The sequence below is a fragment of the Coffea arabica genome, chromosome 1e (assembly GCF_036785885.1).
Source record: "Coffea arabica cultivar ET-39 chromosome 1e, Coffea Arabica ET-39 HiFi, whole genome shotgun sequence".
NCBI classification, from domain to species: Eukaryota; Viridiplantae; Streptophyta; class Magnoliopsida; order Gentianales; family Rubiaceae; genus Coffea; species Coffea arabica.
The window spans coordinates 54,857,949-54,877,284 of record NC_092311.1 but is presented as its reverse complement, the minus strand read 5'-3'; the positions used below and the strand labels follow the sequence as shown (position 1 = coordinate 54,877,284).

The 19,336-nt window shown below is 31.2% G+C and overlaps 1 protein-coding gene across 5 annotated transcripts; it reads right to left on the bottom strand.

Annotated features, from left to right (window-relative positions):
• Positions 1 to 273: 273 nt before the first annotated feature.
• LOC113718277 (putative GTP diphosphokinase RSH1, chloroplastic) lies at positions 274 to 10,414 on the bottom strand. Of its 5 annotated transcripts, none has more exons than XM_027243192.2 (24): positions 9,974 to 10,413; positions 9,637 to 9,833; positions 8,694 to 8,873; positions 8,045 to 8,110; positions 7,651 to 7,773; positions 7,430 to 7,561; positions 7,236 to 7,337; positions 7,071 to 7,148; positions 6,884 to 6,955; positions 6,012 to 6,119; positions 5,712 to 5,809; positions 4,481 to 4,541; positions 4,326 to 4,388; positions 4,148 to 4,204; positions 3,957 to 4,058; positions 3,623 to 3,781; positions 3,329 to 3,460; positions 3,164 to 3,250; positions 3,022 to 3,093; positions 1,916 to 2,002; positions 1,385 to 1,832; positions 998 to 1,059; positions 837 to 905; positions 274 to 759 (listed from the first exon to the last, which is right to left on the bottom strand). In XM_027243192.2, exons 1-24 carry the CDS (start codon positions 9,996 to 9,998, stop codon positions 655 to 657), a joined length of 2,685 nt encoding a protein of 894 aa, XP_027098993.1. In that variant the 5' UTR covers positions 9,999 to 10,413; the 3' UTR covers positions 274 to 654. The 5 variants fall into 5 exon arrangements, with proteins under 5 accessions (XP_027098993.1, XP_027099006.1, XP_027098999.1 ...); XM_027243205.2 differs by having other exon boundaries at positions 7,681 to 7,773; XM_027243198.2 differs by having other exon boundaries at positions 9,637 to 9,824.
• Between the last annotated feature and the right edge of the window lie 8,922 nt (positions 10,415 to 19,336).

Sequence of the window (19,336 nt, the reverse complement as noted above, 5' to 3'; positions counted from 1 at the left end):
TCATAAACTACTAGAAAAACAGCTCTACCTCGTTGCCACTTGTGATAGTCAATTTAGAGTTTACCACGACCCCATTTTCTTTTCCCGGAAACTCTGTGCATGTTTAATTCTATATGTTCCATGTAAATTTTTGCTGCCTACCCTAATTATCCAAGAAACCCATAGTCGAGTTATGAGCCATATATTTACTACAATGAGATAGTGACAACATTAATATTTAACAAAAAAAAATTCTGAATTGTGTGTTTCAAAAACTTCAGAAGACAGTGGCACTTGGACAGCCTGAATCTCAATTTCTCATGCATTGGCAAGGTTACAGATAATGAATGTTGTCACAAAGGGGCGGGATCCATACGCAATGAATGGTGTCACCCTTTCGTCTTTCCTACAGCTATTTTGTTATTTATACTACTGCCTTTACAAGTATAACCTCACTACGTACTCCCCTCTCTATATACAATCCCCCGACTCCAAAAACCACCTCAGTTTGGGAGCTCGTCCCTTTTCGAAGTATAAAATGAAAGCAATTTTGAGAGAAGCAAGGTATATTGCTGAAGAGAGAGAGAGAGAGAGAGAGAGAGAGCCTTCTTGATTCCTGGATACAAAATTTTCTGAAGCATCAGTAGGTGGTTGACCAACTCTAATCACGAATCACTAGCATTCTAGAAGTTCTTGGGTCTGCAATGGGCTAAGCCAGCTGCAGCCTGTCGACCATCCCAAAACACCGAGGATAAGTTCCACCCTTGAGCAGCCACTGACCTGCGGAGAATTTGAATAAAAGTGCATCTAGCTTAACAGAGATCAGAGCTGGTTACAGGTGTTTTTATGTAACTTACCAAACTATCAACGTCGGCTTCAACATGAAACAACATGATAGCCATCCCCCTTGCCCGGTCAACTTCAGCCTGCCATTATTTGAACATCAGTCTAACAGATATTGCAATCCAAGGTAAGGATACTTCAAGAAGCTAAAAACGAGACAAGATTCCCAACTGACCACACAAGAACATATAGTGATGCCGACTGCTGCAAAAGCTGATGTGATATCTGCCATCATACCTGATTTGACAAATTCAAGTTAATTAAAACCTAGTAGGATCAAAAACTTGATAATCTTAGCTGCGATGGGTGAATAAAGCCAATATAATAAACCAATATACTTGGGAGCTGTTCCTTGCTGCTCCATCCCCAACCAAAACCCAACCCAAGAAGGAAGCAGGTGCATTATCTTGCCTTGATTTCAGCAATATGCAGAACAAATAACTCTAAGAAGAGTCAATGATAAGGTTAACATTCCATGCCTCACTAATTGCATCAACATGCATCCCTCTTTTGAATCTCAGGACAATTGGCAAGCAAAAAATCTCACCAGAGCAAAAGTTACCTCTTCGATCTATACAGACTACAGAGAGCCACTGGATAGAGCGACCTTCATTGTTGTGCCAAAATGCAATCCTTGCTGCTTGCCAGCTCCCTAAGCCAGGCAGCACCTCCCTGTATGTTGGAATATTAGCATGTATCATCTTGGCAATTCCATTTCCTTGTGATAATACCTCTCCTGTGGTCTTCAAACTCACGTGCTGCATTTGCTTGTTATGTTTCCCGTTAACCTTAGGGTATTGAATACCTGTCTGAAACTGAATTGGATTACCACGCATATTTCTGGATGACACTTGCATAACACTTTTGAGGATCTTCTCCCATGTGTTTTTGGTTCCTTTGGAGTACTCCGAGACCTCTACATCCCCATCTTCTTCAGATTTAGCAGCAAATTCCTTTACAGAGTCTTCAGTTATTTCATCTGCTGAAAGTGCAGCTTGCTCTCTTAAAAACTGAAAAGATGCACCCAGGTTAAAAGAACTAAGGCAAATGATTAAAAAATTTCATCCATTTTCAATACAAAGTAAAAGCATACTTTCATTATCTTGTGTCGAGCACTTCGAGTTTTTGCATGTTGGAACCACTGTTTATGTCTCTGGAAAGCAGACTTGCTTGAGAGCCCCTGATAAAGTAGAACCCCACTTAGCCACCAGTACATCCAAAGCATATAGGCATCATTACATTTAATTAAAACAGACAATGTAGACATAACAGAAAACAGAAATAAAGCAATGAAGTTCTATGTTCAAACTTCCAGGATATACTAATAACTTCCTAGTCTGAAAATAGTGGTTTCAGGGTAATGGCACCTTACCTATGAGTGTAAACAAGCCATGGACAGTATACCGTTCAAGTTTGATTTGATTTCTTTACGAGCTTGGCTTGATTACTATTAAAGCCGAGCTCAGGTAACTTGGATGTTCCATATGTAATTATGCATTTCTATGCTTATTGAACCAAGGCAAACAAGGTGTAAACACTAGAATCTGTTCAAGCTTCGTTTGACTCCTTAAAAGGATCAACCTCAACCAACCTTTTTATTATTTTTTTAAGGCAATGCTCAAGTTGATAACTACAAGTCTTTCAGCCCTTTCCACATCTAACAAATCACTTACCAAGTAACCGAAGAAAAGTAAAACAAGGGCCCCACGAATGGAAATATAATTCTGACTCAACTGGCAAACTGCGTTTCAGAGTAAATAAGAAAATAGAAAGGAACACTATCACCACCATCCTAACACAGCAATAAGAACAACAAAGGGGGGCCAACTATACCCATTCATCCTTTAATGAGTTCAAGATCGAATAAGAGTTTAAGAAATTTAGAAGGTCTCCTATGAGGACAATACTGTGGAACAGTAATTTACATCTTATTTCCCCCGCTGAAAAGCTACTTCTAGCCCGAACTTTGATGACAAGCACATAGAAGCTTTAGTTTTTGTCAAACCCAAATTATCTCAGTTAAAAGCTGGGAGGAGGAAGAATCTGAGGAAATCAAAGTCACAACTATTATACTGTCAACAAACAGACAGCAAGGGAAGCCACCCTAAACTATCTGCAGACCACTGAAATTAATTTACCAAGAATGGGGATCATATAATTTAGATAGGTGGAAAAGTGTCAATAATATGATATACTAACGTTGTAGGTGATTATCTCGACAACTTCAGCATTTTCCAGTATGTGCAATGGAGAGACAAGATTTCCATTGACCTGAAAACAAGGATACATTATCAGCTAGAACATAAAATGAGAACAACCCAACGTAACAAAAGAATTATACCTTTGCAGCAACCATTCTGTTTCCAATCTCCGTATGAATCATATAAGCATAATCAACAATAGTAGCCCCCCGGGGAAGGTTCTTTATCTGCACCCATGCAAAAGGAAACTGTGAGGCATTAAAAAGCAAATTATCTGTTTATGTGAAGTCATTCCTTCTTTTTACCTCTCCCCTTGGTGTAAAAACAAAAACTCGACTGCCTAGGAGATCTCTGGTTACGGTGTCCACAAATTCCCTTGAACTCATGTTTCCAACAAACTCCTCTTGCCATTCTCTAATTGCATTGAGCCAGCCAATCTGAAGGAGAGGAAGGACTTCTACCACAGGATTAGTATTTAAATGGGTAAAACAGGAGCATTTAGCAAGAACTTTGCTTTGTTACTTATTGCTAACACAAGTATCTTGAAAGACAACTGTGCCTCTATATTATATGATTTTGCAGAGGAAAAGATATTCTACCCTGAGAGCAACATTGGCATTGTTCAGGCAAACTGTCTTCCCTCTTGAACTTCCACCCTTAGGAATTACATGTCCAACTAAACCATTTACAAGAATTTTCCCACTATAATGAGCAGCAATACCCCTCTCAGCTATCAAATCCATCTCTTCAGTTCGTATCTGTAAAGCATATGCTAAAACCGCTAATGAATTCCCAGCAAGTTACTAAAAGCAAACATTTAGAAAGAATGAAGGATAAGTACTTAGTTACAGTTTGATTACATGAAATATATCTGCTAGAAGTGCAAACCAAAGGAAAAACAGAAGCAAGGGCTTCACAAAACCCAGAACCAACCTGGACTTCAAGCCTAAACATGCTTTCATACAGAAATGGAATCACAGTTGTATGAAGACTCTGATACCCATTAGGCTTTGGGGTGGCAATATAGTCCTTCATCTGTCACAGAAGGGTATTGGCAACAATTTTAACCAATTTTCCAATAATTAGGAAAAAATCAATAGGAAAAGAATAGCACAGGATCCTACTGCTCGAGGAATCGGGTTCCAGATTCCATGTACCAGCCCAAGCACATGGTAGCATATCTGAAGTAAAATAATGACAACAGTGAGCTGTTTAGTAAATTACAACAAAGAGATATTTAGTATAAATACCTAAATATGTGTAAATGCTGATGTACAGAATATATATGTGGCAATAGCTTACCTGCTGTGCACTACACAAAGGTCCAACTGCAACACAATGCTTTGGTCTCAGAATGATCCGCAGCTGGGTACCAAAAAGTACAAAAGTTCCAATGATCACATCCACATATTAAATCACTTTCAATTGGATTAACAAGCCCAAGAACATAAGAACACCTGAGCAATTTGGTTGACTTCATTTATTGAACCATTAGATTTTACTATGGCTTTGTAGATGCTGCAAAAAAGACATCAATGACTTGTTAAACGGCATCTTTATGAAGTAAGCATTAAATTGTATATTCAGGATGAATATAGTTGACCAACAATAACGGGGACAAAATAAGCTAAGCGCAATTGATCATGGTCATCTGATATGAAGTCAACCTTCCCGCACAGCAATCAAAGTGAATCAATCCTTGTAACATAGGACTAGGAGCTCTTTTCTTCAGGTAAGGGCTTACTATCTCTCTAAATATTCTATTTGACTTCTAGTTCTTCTTTGAGGGTATGGGTGGGGGTGGAGCCTGTAGAGATCAAGGAGTTGGAAAAGCAGGAAAAGATGCACACTAAACTGAGATTTGAGTGAGCTGAACTCTGATAAAACCATATAATATTACCAAAAATCTCCATTCATAGTTAATATGTGCTGGAAGCAAATATATTGCATCAAATTCATATTTTCAACTTCATATTGAAAAGAGATCAACTTGCTTGAAGAAGAAGTTTGTAACACGCACCCAACCATCTTGCCTCAAACTTGCTACCTACATATAGTCCAAATAACTTGTGCCTAGTCTTGTGCAAAATGGACATCACGTCATAGCCACAAACTTTAAGTAGATTGCAACTTCTTTATCAGCAAACTAATATATCTTTAGACTTTTGACTGCATGATAAAGGTTGACTATGACAAGAAGAAGAAAAAAAAGGATATTAGGGAAAACAAGGTCTCCTATATACCTAAAGTTCTGTAAAATTTCCAAAACAAGTATAGTAAAGAGTTATGGTTTAAGGCTGTGAGCAAGCAAGCTAGTAAATAGTCCCAATTTTCTTCCTTGGCAGACATTAGAAACTATGGTGTTACATCTAAGAATCTTTTCAAATATGGTATATTAAACTTTCCACCTTAAGGTATAATGGAAAACTAACCATCCCTGTTTTCATAGAAAAAATGAATCTTGAACATAACAAGTATTTTCCATTAGCACACAAACTGAAGAAAACAAAAAGAGGTACAAAAGTAAATCAGTAATGAAAATGTCAATGCAACATCTCCTAGTTCACCCTTTCTTAGTCACTCTAAATCTGCAACCCTCTTGGAAGCACTTGAAGCATCCATGAAGACAGCATAACCAAACTAATTAACACTAATAGAACTGAAACTACAAAATGAAAAATGGGTTACCTGTAAGGTTCCTTACATACTGACCGAACATCAGTCTTCACAGTCATAAGGCCTAAAAATTGATCGCTCTCAATTTTCTTCATTAGTATTCTCTTTGCCTTCCAAAAGAAAAGAAGATTTTAGCAAAAATTACAAAGTAAAAGTGGGTGCATGGAAGTTGAGGATTATTACAACTGCAAATTTCAACAAGAGTTGAAAATTGGAGCATCTAAAGCATAAAAAATGCCAAGTGATTGAATTGCTAGTCTGTATAATGCAGATTCATTCAACAGTTTGATAGCACCATAAAGCAAAATTTACCTCTATGAGCTCTTTCTCATGTTCTTTGTAGAGTTCTGCAACTCTACTCTTGATCTTAGCATAATCCTGCGCATTTGTGTACATGAACGACAGATTCTCGAGCTCCGACTGCCAGAAGAAAGTTGATATACTAAGACGGTGCAAACAAAGTTGCAACTCTAATCAATGTTGGAAACAACTAAACAAGGCAAACCTCAGAAACGCAAAAAAAAATTATGAATACTAACATGTCAGTTAAGACTTTGGATCTCTAACAGATTATGAAGAACAAACTCATAACATTATCTCAACTTTCAAAGAAACAAAAAGCGTCCTGAAAGGGGATCAGGGTACCATGCAAGAGAACCAAGGCAACCAAATTGTTAGGAACATAATACAAGGACAAGGACACAAACATAAATTCAAAGCAATCACATGGATGAAAAGCACAAAAAGATGAAAAAAAAACATTGGATGAGTACAAGAGGACTGAAAATTGCAACAAAAATAATATTCTTTGAATAGAAAGGTGACTAAAATATAATGATAAAGAGGAAGAAGCTGGTGCTCAATCTTATTCAATTGCAGTGCTGCTAGTAAGAGAGAAAAAAAATCAAGCGACAGATACTGAAGGACATGGACTATCAAAGACCCCAAGAGTTTTTGGCAGATTATTGAATTTGACAACTCATTAAGAAAAAGGACAGCTCATGAGGAAAAGACGAAGAAACTAGGCTAGGAATGGCATTCCAAAAAGAAAGAAAATGTAATTATTTTGAAACACTTATTCCCACTACATGACAGAATTTTGACAGCCATATTTACATTAATTGTAGTTGGCATTCCAAGTTTAACCATCACTCTATAGGCATTAGTTGGAAGCAATGGCACACCTTGATTTGGTACATTCCCAAAAGTTTTGCTAGTGGGGCAAACACTTGCAGTGTCTCCACGGCAATACTGGACTGCACAAAATTGATGATATAATGCATAATTAGGCAATTCAAAAATGAAAAGTTGCATGCATCAAGAAATAACAATAGGAATGAACGGATAAATATAATACTATATCAGCACCACCTGCTTATGTGGAGGCATATGCGAAAGAGTACGCATATTGTGTAACCTGTCTGCTAATTTGACTATAATAACTCGAACCTGCAAGGTAGTGATTTTAAATGTCAGGGTCTGCTAAACCATATAAAATATCTAAATTAAGTATGAATAGACGTAATTAAGCAGTACCTCCTCAGTCATGGCCAGGAACATCTGTCTAAGATCATCCGCTTTGACATCTTGTACAGAATTATCTTCATCCTTATACTTGAGCTTTCCAAGTTTGGACACCTAAAGCACCAAATACAATAAAAAACTTGCATATCCAAAAACAGATCCCACCTTAACATCAGCAAGAGAAAGAGAGAGAGAGAGATGAGAACCTTAGTCTCCCCTTCTACAATATGGCGAACAGGAGCACCAAACTCCTCCTCTAGTCTTTCAAAAGTAACAACATTCGTATCTTCGACGGTGTCATGTAATAAACCAGCAGCAATTGACTCCCAGTCCAATTCCTAAAATGCAGTAGACATGAATGAAGTTGATTACATGTAGAATAAGAAGATTCCAGATTAAGTGCCATACTTCTTCAAGATGAATTTACATTAGCTTTTTGGAATTTTGCAACTCTCACCAGTTCTCCTAGAATTTGTGCAACCGCAACTGGGTGAATTATAAATGGCTCCCCACTGCGCCTTCTTTGACCATCATGTGCCTCAAAAGCCAGCTGCAAGAGATCCTTTTGATATATTTTGGAAGAAAAAAAAGGCAAAAGTGGTGGTACTATACATAGGTCTAAATAGCCTCATTTCTTGACCCAAGTAAATGCTACTCACTATATCTAACTCCATCAATGGCATGAGGTGAGTCAAATTGTAGGGAAGGAGAAGGGAAGAGAATGAGAGAAGACTCGAAAAACAAAGTAACTAAGAGCCCAAGATAAGACACATACGAAGTGTTCAGGAAGTGTACACTTTTAATAAGAGAGGACAACTTACATCCAGAGCTCTACGGACCAGTTCAAGTTCTCTCTGAGAAAGATATGAGATAGTAGGCTTAAGTTCCTGACAGAAAAAGTACAAATGGAATTAGTGTATCTCAACATTATGAGACTATAAAAAGTAAAAGCAAATGTCTATCATCTGGGATACTTCTTAGAATGAGTCAGATATATAACAAAAGGGCAGAGGACAATGCCCCATAAAATTGTAAGAGAAGAGCTGGACTCTTCTACAATGCATGAATTGCAGCTCAAGAACTCAACCTTATACAAAAGAAGGTGGTAGCAGGTCACTTCCAATTAGAGATGAATCTAGTAAAGGTGTACAGGTTTGAGTTATTTCTAACATTCTAACAAGAATCTGGCATCAAAATGTATTATCAAAAATAAATTTACAAGGACGTGCTTTCCCACAAATGTACAGCCTTAGATTCCCAAAACACTTTTGGCATTAAAGATATTGTCAAAAATAAATTTCCAAGTAATTTTCAAACATACAGCCTAAAAGATACCAACACTCAAAAAATTTGCAGCATATCAACATTGTGATAATCTAGAATCAAGAGGATGGGGAGATTGCACAAGTACAAAAGCAAACAGATAGAGAAAACACTATAGACTAGTTAAAAGCGAAGAAAAATATATACCTCCCACAAAGTTCCCGGAGAGATCTCCTCAGAAGATTCAGAACACATGGATGAAGAACAATACAACTTCCACTTACAGCAATGAAGATGAGGTTGACTTAACTGTAACAACTTTTGTACAAGTGCAACGGGTGAAGTTTTATCAATATACCAACCTCCAGAATCCATGGCATCACAGCCCTGGTGCAAGTAAAAGATCCAGACACCATGAGAAGTAATTCAACATGAATACTTGTTTCAGAAGAAAAATAAAATAGTGTGCATATGAAGGTTCTGTAGCATTTCAAACTGTATCTGCACATAAGTTGTTAGGTTTTGGAGCTTATGTAGATTTGTAACTTAGTTTCCCAAGTACCTCATTCCCCCTTGAATCACACATTCTTGTTGTTTTGTAAACTAAGATAGTAAAGCAAAAGGACATCCCATAGACAGTAAAATAACATGTAAGCTTTAATATTACCTAATATCTACTTCACCTATTAATAATATCCCCAAAGGAAAAAAAGAGTATAACATAATATCCCATTACAGTCGAATCAAATGTATACAGGTATTCTCAGTTTGTTGACCAGCCAAAACCAACGGTATGCGTATGACAAGTTTTGCCATCAAAAGTACTTGGACTTCTGAAGAAATTCTCCTAATGCTACAGAACTCTAAGCAACACCAAAACAATCATGTCATGATAGAAACTTGCCATACTTCACCCAGAAGAACTTTCATTCGACCAAATTGTAGAGAGAACAATAGCTAATTCCAAGAAAATCCAATAAATTGGTTAGAGTGCAGCTCGGAAGAAAAAGTACACGAAAAGTTATTTAGCTCCGGAACAAAAAGTGCCAAAATTCGACAATCCAATAGAACTTACACATCTTAAGTCAATAGTGATCCAGCTCCAAAGCAACAAAAACCAGAATTGGAGAATACTTCTAATAAAACTTACACATGTGAAGCGATATCTTCTCCTATATGGAGTGGACAGCTGAAGAGGAGAAGGATTCGCGGTACTGGCAAGGAAACCAGTCAATGCTCTGGGAGCCTTCCACGCACACGACAGCACACTGCACTCATATCTTCCACTCACATCGCTGCCTTTCCACAACTTACAAACGTTCACACATTCTACCGGAACTGCATGGGCTGAACAACAATCAATCAGGTCGTATCAAGGGGATGGGAGGGGAAGGAATAGCATATTACCCTTAAATAAATAAATTACTACTACGAAATAAAAACAAATGCTAAAGAAACAAGGCAGGCAGGAAGGCGGGGAGACAGACCTGACATACAGGATGCGGAAGCCATATCTATTTGGAAGCATCGGTGTGGAAACACAGCAAGGCACGCACAGAACGGTGCTCAAAACTTTCAAACAACCACAATCCAATTCTCATTGACCTCCAATTAACTATAAGGTTAGGAATGGAAAGAAAGCAGAGTATGATTAGTTGAATTTAGCTAATAGCAGTAGTAAGTAGCAGCAGGGCAGGGAATCAAAAAGATTCGCATTCCCTTTTTCCTTTACTAGTAGTATTTCTTTTCTGAAATGATGGTGTCCAGGTCAGACAAATATCTATGGAGGCTGGTTTTGCGAATTGCAGAATTGCGGAATTGAATTGAACGAAGATGGGGTGAGGTGCGAGTGAGGAGATAATCTAGAGAGAGAGAGGGGATAAACAGATTATTCAGCCGAGTCCACACAAAAGCCGTTTGCTATAGATATTTTTCCTTCTTTTGCCTAGTTGCCCCCTAACACGATACCTGCGTAATTCAGGTGCATTTTTGCCAATTAATTTTGTATAATATTTTCATTACTAAAGCAAATTGTTGTATTTTAACCTATCCTTCCATCAAATGACAGTTTTACTAGTTACAGTGCTTAGTAGAGAGTTAGAGGCAATCATTTTGTCATGATTGTTTAGATTAGTTATGATTAAAAATAATTACATATAGTTATTTTAGCAATTTGTGTTTAGATGGTAAAGTAATAAGTGATTTTAACGAGAGTAAATTGAAAGTACTGAAAGTACATAAAGTGGCAAAAAATGTTTATCCCAATCCGCTGCTTCTCCTTTTATATATAGGATAAACATCTTTGCAATATATTCTATGTAAAGCTGAAAATGAGTCGAGTTTTGATTTGATCGAATTAAGTTTCCACTCAATTTTGTTAAATTCAAATTCGAATTTGAACTTGATGAATTTTCAATATAAAACTTAAATTCGAATTTCATTTCATTTTTGAATCTAGTCGAGCTCGAACTTGAGCCAACTCGAATTTTTAAAAGTAAAAAAAAATAATTTTTATTTTTAAAAATGAATAAAATATTCAAATTTTTTTGGTAAAAATAAAAATATTGAGGGATATATAAACACATATGCATTCACATACACATACGTACGTACATCTAACCCAAGTCGACTCATGAATTAACACGTTGAGCTTCTCTATACTGGGCTCAAGTTCGATAACTTAACTTGGTCGACTCGAACATGAAATTAACCGAAACCGAGTTGAGTTTTGACTAACTCACAAGTGGCTTAGGTTCCGTTTGATAAAACTGAATCTGAAATCTGAAATCTGAATACTGAAACAATTAATTTGCTGAATTTTAAGTACTGAAAAAAATATATGAATGTCTGAATTTTAATGCTAAATCTAGTTATACTATTGGATAAATATTTATAATTGAATGTTTAATAAATTTAATTTGATAATTTTGCCCTTATATCATTTCATTCAAAAAAGAAATAGAATCTATAATTTAATTAGTTTAAAATTGTTATGTATGAAAATGACAATATTTATTTTTAAATCCAACTAATATAAAAGATGAAATATATTATATGAGAAGTATGGAGAAAATGTGAAAGTCATTAAAAAGGGAGAAAAGAGAAACTAAAAATCGTTAGATAGAGAATATTAGGTTGTTTAATTGGATAAGAATTTTGAACATAATTAACAAACAATGGTAGATTTGGTAGATAAGATAAGGTAGTTGAAATAATTCTATTGATTCTTATCAGAATTAAGCATTCAGTTAAGATTCTTGTACTCAGCACTGCTTAACAAGTTCAGTAAATAGATTTTCATTTATCAAACACTCAAACATCTGAATGTCTGAAAAAATTCAGATTCAGTACTTTTTTATGTTATCAAACAGACCCTTAGTTCTTTTGCAGTCCTTCCGTTTGGATTAGCTGTTTTTTGGGTTGTTTTTCAAAAACACCACTGTAGCATTTCGAATCTGAAAAACAAGTCCGTTTGGATTAGTTGTTTTTGGGGTTGTTTTTCAAAAACTATATGAAAAACTTTTACTGTAGATTTTTTTGGATTATTTTTAGAGGTATTTTTGAAACATATTTTTGAGTATTTTTAGAATATTATAATTTTTATATTTTTATATAAATATACATTTATGCATTTATAATACATTTATATTTACAAATGTATAAATGTATATTATTATAAATGTATAAATTATAAATGAATATTATATAAATGTATAAATTATAAATTATAATTTTTATATAAATATATATTTATGCATTTATAATACATTTATAAATAAATATATTTATATATTCATATAAAAATATATAAATGTATTATATTCTATATAATACATAATATAAATATATTTATAAATGTATAAGTGTATATTAGTATAAATGTATAAATTATAAATGAATATTATAAATATATTATAAATTATAAGTGTATATTATTATAAATGTATAAATTAATATATTATAAATATATATTAATATTATGTAGAAATGTATTTATATAATTAATATAAATGTATATATGCATTAATATTATGTATAAATGTAAAATTAATATTATGTATATTAATATAAATGTATAAATGTATTATATTATATATAACACATAATATAAATGTATATTTAAATGTATAAGTGTATGTTATTAAAAATGTATAAATTATAAATGAATATTATATAAATGTATAAATTAATATATTATAAATATGTTTTAATATTATGTTGAAATGTATTAATATAATTAATATAAATGTATACATGTATTAATATTATGTATAAATGTAAAATTAATATTATGTATATTAATATAAATATATAAATGTATTATAAATGTATTATATTATATATAATATATAATATAAATGTATATTATAAATATACATAAATATTTATATACTATGTATAAATGTACATTTATATAAATGTATAATATATTATATATTATATTATATAACATATAATATTTAAGTAAATATATTATAAATATATAAAAATATATTTTAAATAAAATAAAATATTTATGATATGTATATGTAAATATATAATATTAGAAATGTATAATATATATAATATACATTAATATTAATTTAATTTATATATAATATACATAATTGAAATATACATATTAATATATATTATAAAACAAAATTGCATAAATATATTTATAAATTTATATATAAATAAATGTATTTATATAAATATATAATATTTATTTCAATTGACATAATATATATAATATTATACATAATTGAAATAAATATATTTATATTAATATAATATATATATAATATACATATTAAAATACATAATTGATATATACATATTAAAATATATTAAAATATAATTGATATATACATATAAAATACATAATTAAAATATACAAAGTGAAATATACTTATTAAAATATACAAATTAAATATGCATAATTGAAATATATTTGGAGTTGTTTTTGATATATTGTTTGGATTGGTGTTTTTGAAGTTGTTTTTGAAATACACATTTACTGTAGCATTTGGAATGTGAAAAACAGTTTTTCAAAAACAGGCTCAAAAACACCAATCCAAACGTACCCCTAGTTTTAGGAAAAAAATATTTGTGTCTTTAGCTTTGGATAGATAAATTTATTTTCTTTGGTGTCTATTTATCTCTTGAGTCAATGTGAGAAATTTCAAATTGAACTTTATTATTTTTGTTTAGAAACATTTTTGAGCGTTTGAAATTATTTATACATTATAAAAATCAACACATGAGACCCATCTTGTAGTTATCAATAATAATCACTTGATATTAATATTTTTATGGATTTTTTTAATGGTGTTCAATAGGCATGCATTAGTATGTCTAAATGACACTTAATCTACTATATGAATTCATACACTAACAATTATTACCCAATTTTATGTTTTATATTTTTTCTGATTAACATTATTTTTTCAAAATGCAAACACTTGAAATCTATCTTAACGAGTGCGTGAACACTCGTTGGACAGACCATTCGTTTACTAAGAAAATGACAAATTAAGATTCTTTTAATGGAGTTGCCAATTAATCATGCTTCAATATTGTATACAATTCTCCAACTACCATAATATACACAATTCTAGATATTTTTAAATTTCTCAAGTTTTCCATACCTTTCAATATGCTTACACATTTGCATTATTTTGTCTTTAAATTCACTAAGAAAAGTAAATAACTTTTACTAACTTTTATTTATATTCTTTTAGCTCGTGTAACATATGCCCAATGAGCAATCTTTAATGTATTTTAATCATACTCAATATACCATGTGAATACACACACTAACAAATTATTATCCATCATTGTATTTATACACTTTCCTTAATCAAGTTTTACCATTTTAAAAATTTAACGCCTGAATTACATCTTAGAAAGTGTCCAATAGACACTCATTAGACAGACTCTTAATTTTTTGAAAAAATATACTTAATTTGGAAAGTGTTGAATTGCAGAGGTTCAATAATTGTTATTATATCTATTCATATGATAAACTAAGTATAATTTAAATGTAATAATAAGTGTTTAAAATACATATATACATGTGTGTGTCTATGTGAATGGTTAATTTATTCTTTTAATAAGAACGGACAAATTGTAAGATTGTGTAAATAAAATATATTACTATACAAATAAGGTTGTAATATGTTGATACTACATATAATAATAAGTGTCATGACCCAGGTCCAAAAGTTAGTCCAAGCAACTTTTGAGCGAAATTCATAGGCCAAAAATAGTTAACCAAAGTTGCTAAATAGCCCAAGGATTTAAACTTATAAACCATTACTCTCTTTTGCTTCTTTCTATTGTGGGATTAGAATTGGGATATCACATTCACCTCTACTAAAGGATTTTGCATCATCACATAACCTGTCACCATCCAAATTGTCCATTTGATCGTATTTAGACTTTGGAGGTAGACCCCATATATAGCACACAATTCCTCACATACTCAGAATCATAATCATAATTCAATTTTTTCTTTAAGATATCTAACCTTTTGAGTATGTTCTTCAAACCATGGTTTAGGATTTTTCTTTAATCTATTAAATAATATGGAACATTCTTGCTTGTCTTAATTTAGTAAAGAAATCTGCAATATAATTTAAACATCCTAAAAATCTTTGCAATTGATTTTTCTCTTTTAAAATCATTTTCATACGGTAAATTTATCATATGTTGTTTTCTACCCAAAAGGCATTCGGAATGTCTGCACAAACTTCTTTTTTAATTAAATCTTCTAATTAAGTATGGTTCTAAAACAAAGGAATTAGGATCATTTTGTGAAGCATTTGGTATAAAAAGAATTAAATCACCATCAGCATATAAAAAAAAAGTAAAAAGGAAAAAAATACTTAAGATATAAAAAATCTAATAAAGATGAAAATTATGAGAAAAAGAAAAGCAAAAAATTCTATAAAAAGAAAATTGTTTGTTATAAATGTGGGAAAGTAGGACATAAAGCAAATAAATGTAAATTAAAAGAAAAAATAAATGAAATATGTGCAGAAGATGAAGAAATAAAGAATAAATTAATAAACTTATTAATAAATGAAAAAGAACAAAGTATAGAATATGATTATTACAATGATATAAGTAGTTCAGATGATAAAGAAGATTGTAATTGTTCAAATAATCCAAAATATATAAATGTACCCAAAATACATAAATGTAATTACAAAAAAGAAAGATAAAGAATTTTTATTAGATATAATAGAAAAATTTGATGATCCTTTAGCTAAAAAAGAATATTTGGAAAGATTAAAGAGTTTAATCATACAAGAAGATAAGATGCCAAAAATAATTGAACCATTTAGTATTTCAAAATTAATAGATAAATATCCTAATATAAATAATATGAAAAAAGAAACTACTAAAGATCTTCAAACAGAAATTAATAATTTAAAGACTCAAGTGAAACAATTACAACAAGAAATTATAGAATTAAAAACTAAAGATTTAGAAATATAAGCCAAAATGACATTAATAGAAAATAAACCTTTCACTTCAAAAACATTAACTACAGAAGAAATAATTATTCCAGAAAAATCAGTAAATGAACAACAATATCTAAATATAATAGAAAAATGACATTTCAAAAGTGGTATGCTTTAGTCACAATAATAGTAGAAGATTTTAAAGAAACATGTGTAGCTTTATTGGATAGTGGAGCAGATTCAAGCTGTATAAAAGAATGAATAATTTTCATTAAATACTGTGAAAGAACAAATGAAACATTAATGGCAGCAAATGAAGAAAATTTACAAGTAAAATATAAATTTACAAAAGGATCAATATGTAATAACAATTATTGTCTTAGACATAATTTTTTAATTGTAAAAAATATAAGTAATGATATAATATTAGGAACACCCTTTTTAATTCAAATATATCCATTTTCAGTAGGATATGAAGGAGTTTCTACTAATATTATGGGAAAAACTATTACTTTTAAATTTTTAACTCCAATTAGACAAAGGGAATTACAAATATTACAATCATCCTCTATTTATAAAACAATAAATACTATTACTAGAATTAAACAACATATAAATTACATAAAGGAAGAAAAATTTTATTTAAAAGTTGAAGAACAATTAAAAGAAATAAAAATGCAAAAAAGAATTTTAGAATTAGAAGATTTAATTAAAAAGAAGTTTGTGCAGACATTCCGAATGCCTTTTGGGATAGAAAACAACATATGCTAAATTTATCTTATGAAAAGGATTTTAATGAGAAAAATATTCCAACAAAAGTTAGACCTATACAAATGAATACTGAATTACTAGAATTTTGTAAGAAAGAAATAAAAACATTAACGGATAAAGGATTAATAACACCTTCAAAATCACCTTGGAGTTGTGCAGCTTTTTATGTTATGAATCAAGTTGAAAAAGAAAGAGGAGTTCCAAGATTAGTTATTAATTATAAACCATTAAATAAAGTTTTACAATGGATTAGATATCCAATTCCAAATAAAAAGATTTATTAAATAGGTTATATAATGCAAAGATATTTTCAAAATTTGATTTAAAATCAGGATATTGGCAAATAATAATAGCTCCTGAAAATAGATATAAGACAGCATTCACAACACCTTTTAGCCATTATGAGTGGAAAGTAATGCCATTTGGATTAAAAAATGCACCTTCAGAATTTCAAAATATAATGAATGATATATTCAACCCTTATAGTTCATTTAGTATAGTTTATATTGATGATATGTTAATATTTTCAGAATCTTTAGAACAACATTTTAAACATTTAAATATATTTTTAAAGGTAATTAAGAAAAATGGATTGGTAGTATCAGCATCTAAAATGAAATTATTCCAAACTAAAATAAGAATTTTAGAACATGATATAGATAAAGGAACAATAAAACCAATAAATAGAGCTTTAGAATTTGCAAATAAATGTCCAGAAGAAATAAAAGAGAAAAATCAATTGCAAAGATTTTTAGGATGTTTAAATTATATTGCAAATTTCTTTCCTAAATTAAGACAAGAATGTTCCATATTATTTAATAGATTAAAGAAAAATCCTAAACTATGGTCTGAAGAACATACTCAAAAGGTTAGATATCTTAAAGAAAAAATTGAATCGTTACCATACTTATGTCTTCCTCATCCTAGAGCTTTTATGATAGTAGAAACCGATGCATCAGAATTAGGATATGGAGGAATTTTAAAACAAAGACTAGATGATTTAAAAGAAGAATTAGTTATATTTCATTCAGGAACATGGTATGATCCACAAAAGAATTATTCTACTATTAAAAATGAGATTTTATCTATAGTATTATGTATATCAAAATTTCAAGATGACTTGTACAATAAAATTTTTTTACTTAGAATAGATTATAATCGGCAAAAGAAGTTTTACAAAAAGATGTTCAAAATATAGTTTCAAAACAAATTTTTGTTAGATGGCAAGCAATTTTATCAGTATTTGATTTTGAAATAGAATTTATCAAAGGAGAAAATAATTCTCTTCCTGATTTTTTGACAAGAGAGTTTATACAGGGAAATGGATCAAAATAAGCAATTGCTCAAGGCAATCCGAAAAAGATACAATGATAAAAATAATACGAACAAATATTTTCGTATTATTTCAAGAAATACAATACATTATGTAGTTCAAGGAGAAAAAATTAAGAGAATTGAAGTCTATGATATTCCAAAATATGATGAAGTGAAGATGAGACCTTCAAAAGCTATTATTAGTATTAGAGAACGATGTTTTGCAAAAAGGAGAATGATTGATCTTACAATATTACAAAGAGAATGGGCTAAAATAGTCCATGGAGAAGATGATGAGTCAATAGAGGATATAATTATGAGATTAGAGAGAAAAAGCAAAAATTAAGTTGTATTATTTGTTAAATTTTGCAGGATTATGGATTCAAAAGCAGGAAGTTCTAGACTTAAAACTCCTCAAGATTATGAGATGAGTCTTACTCCTGTAACTCAAAATAGATTTCAATTATTGCAAGATTTTCCAGCATTGACTTATAGTCAAGCCGCTCGTACTCCAACTTCTTCTCAAATAAGACCAATGCAACAAATTCCAAGAACCCCTGAAAAAAGCAATGAAAATCCCTATTTCACAAAACCCCTTTACTCAATACATTTCTTTAACTAGATTTCAAGAAGTACCACTTTATAATACACTCAATTCCTTTACTCAAAGACTTTTCCCTTCAAAATGCTTTTGGCAACCAGATGACCCATCCCAAAATTTAGGTTATTATGAATTAATTCTCACAGATACTCAATCTATGAAAATTTTTCATATTCCAGATAAAAAGAACCCAGAAATAATCAGCCATTCAAAATGCATTATAAAGAAAGTTTGTTCTCCTAATGAATGGATTTCTCTTTATTCAAAAAAATCCTTCTCAGTTAGGTTTATTCCAAATGGATTCTCTTATCCAGATTACAAAATGGCATGGTATCATGCTTTTTTGTATAGACTTTTCAATCATTCATGGTTCTTCACATTCAAAGAAACTTGCAACAAAGAATTCCCAATTTGGTTTAATCATTGGTGGCAATGGTTTGGGTTTCAAAAAGAAATTCTACCTCCAAACATTTTAATGGGATTACAGACTTATCTCAAAAAAGCAGGAGGAGAAGAGTATACAAGGCCAATTTTATTCCACATGGATTTCAAAGTTCCATGGATTTTTTGCTGGAGTTTCAAAATTCTTCAAGAACTAGAAAAATCACTTCCAATGTCACTAGTCAAAGAATTCAAGATCAAATGGTGGATAGGATTCAACCCCATATATAGCACACAATTCCTCACACTTCCTTATATACTCAGAATCATAA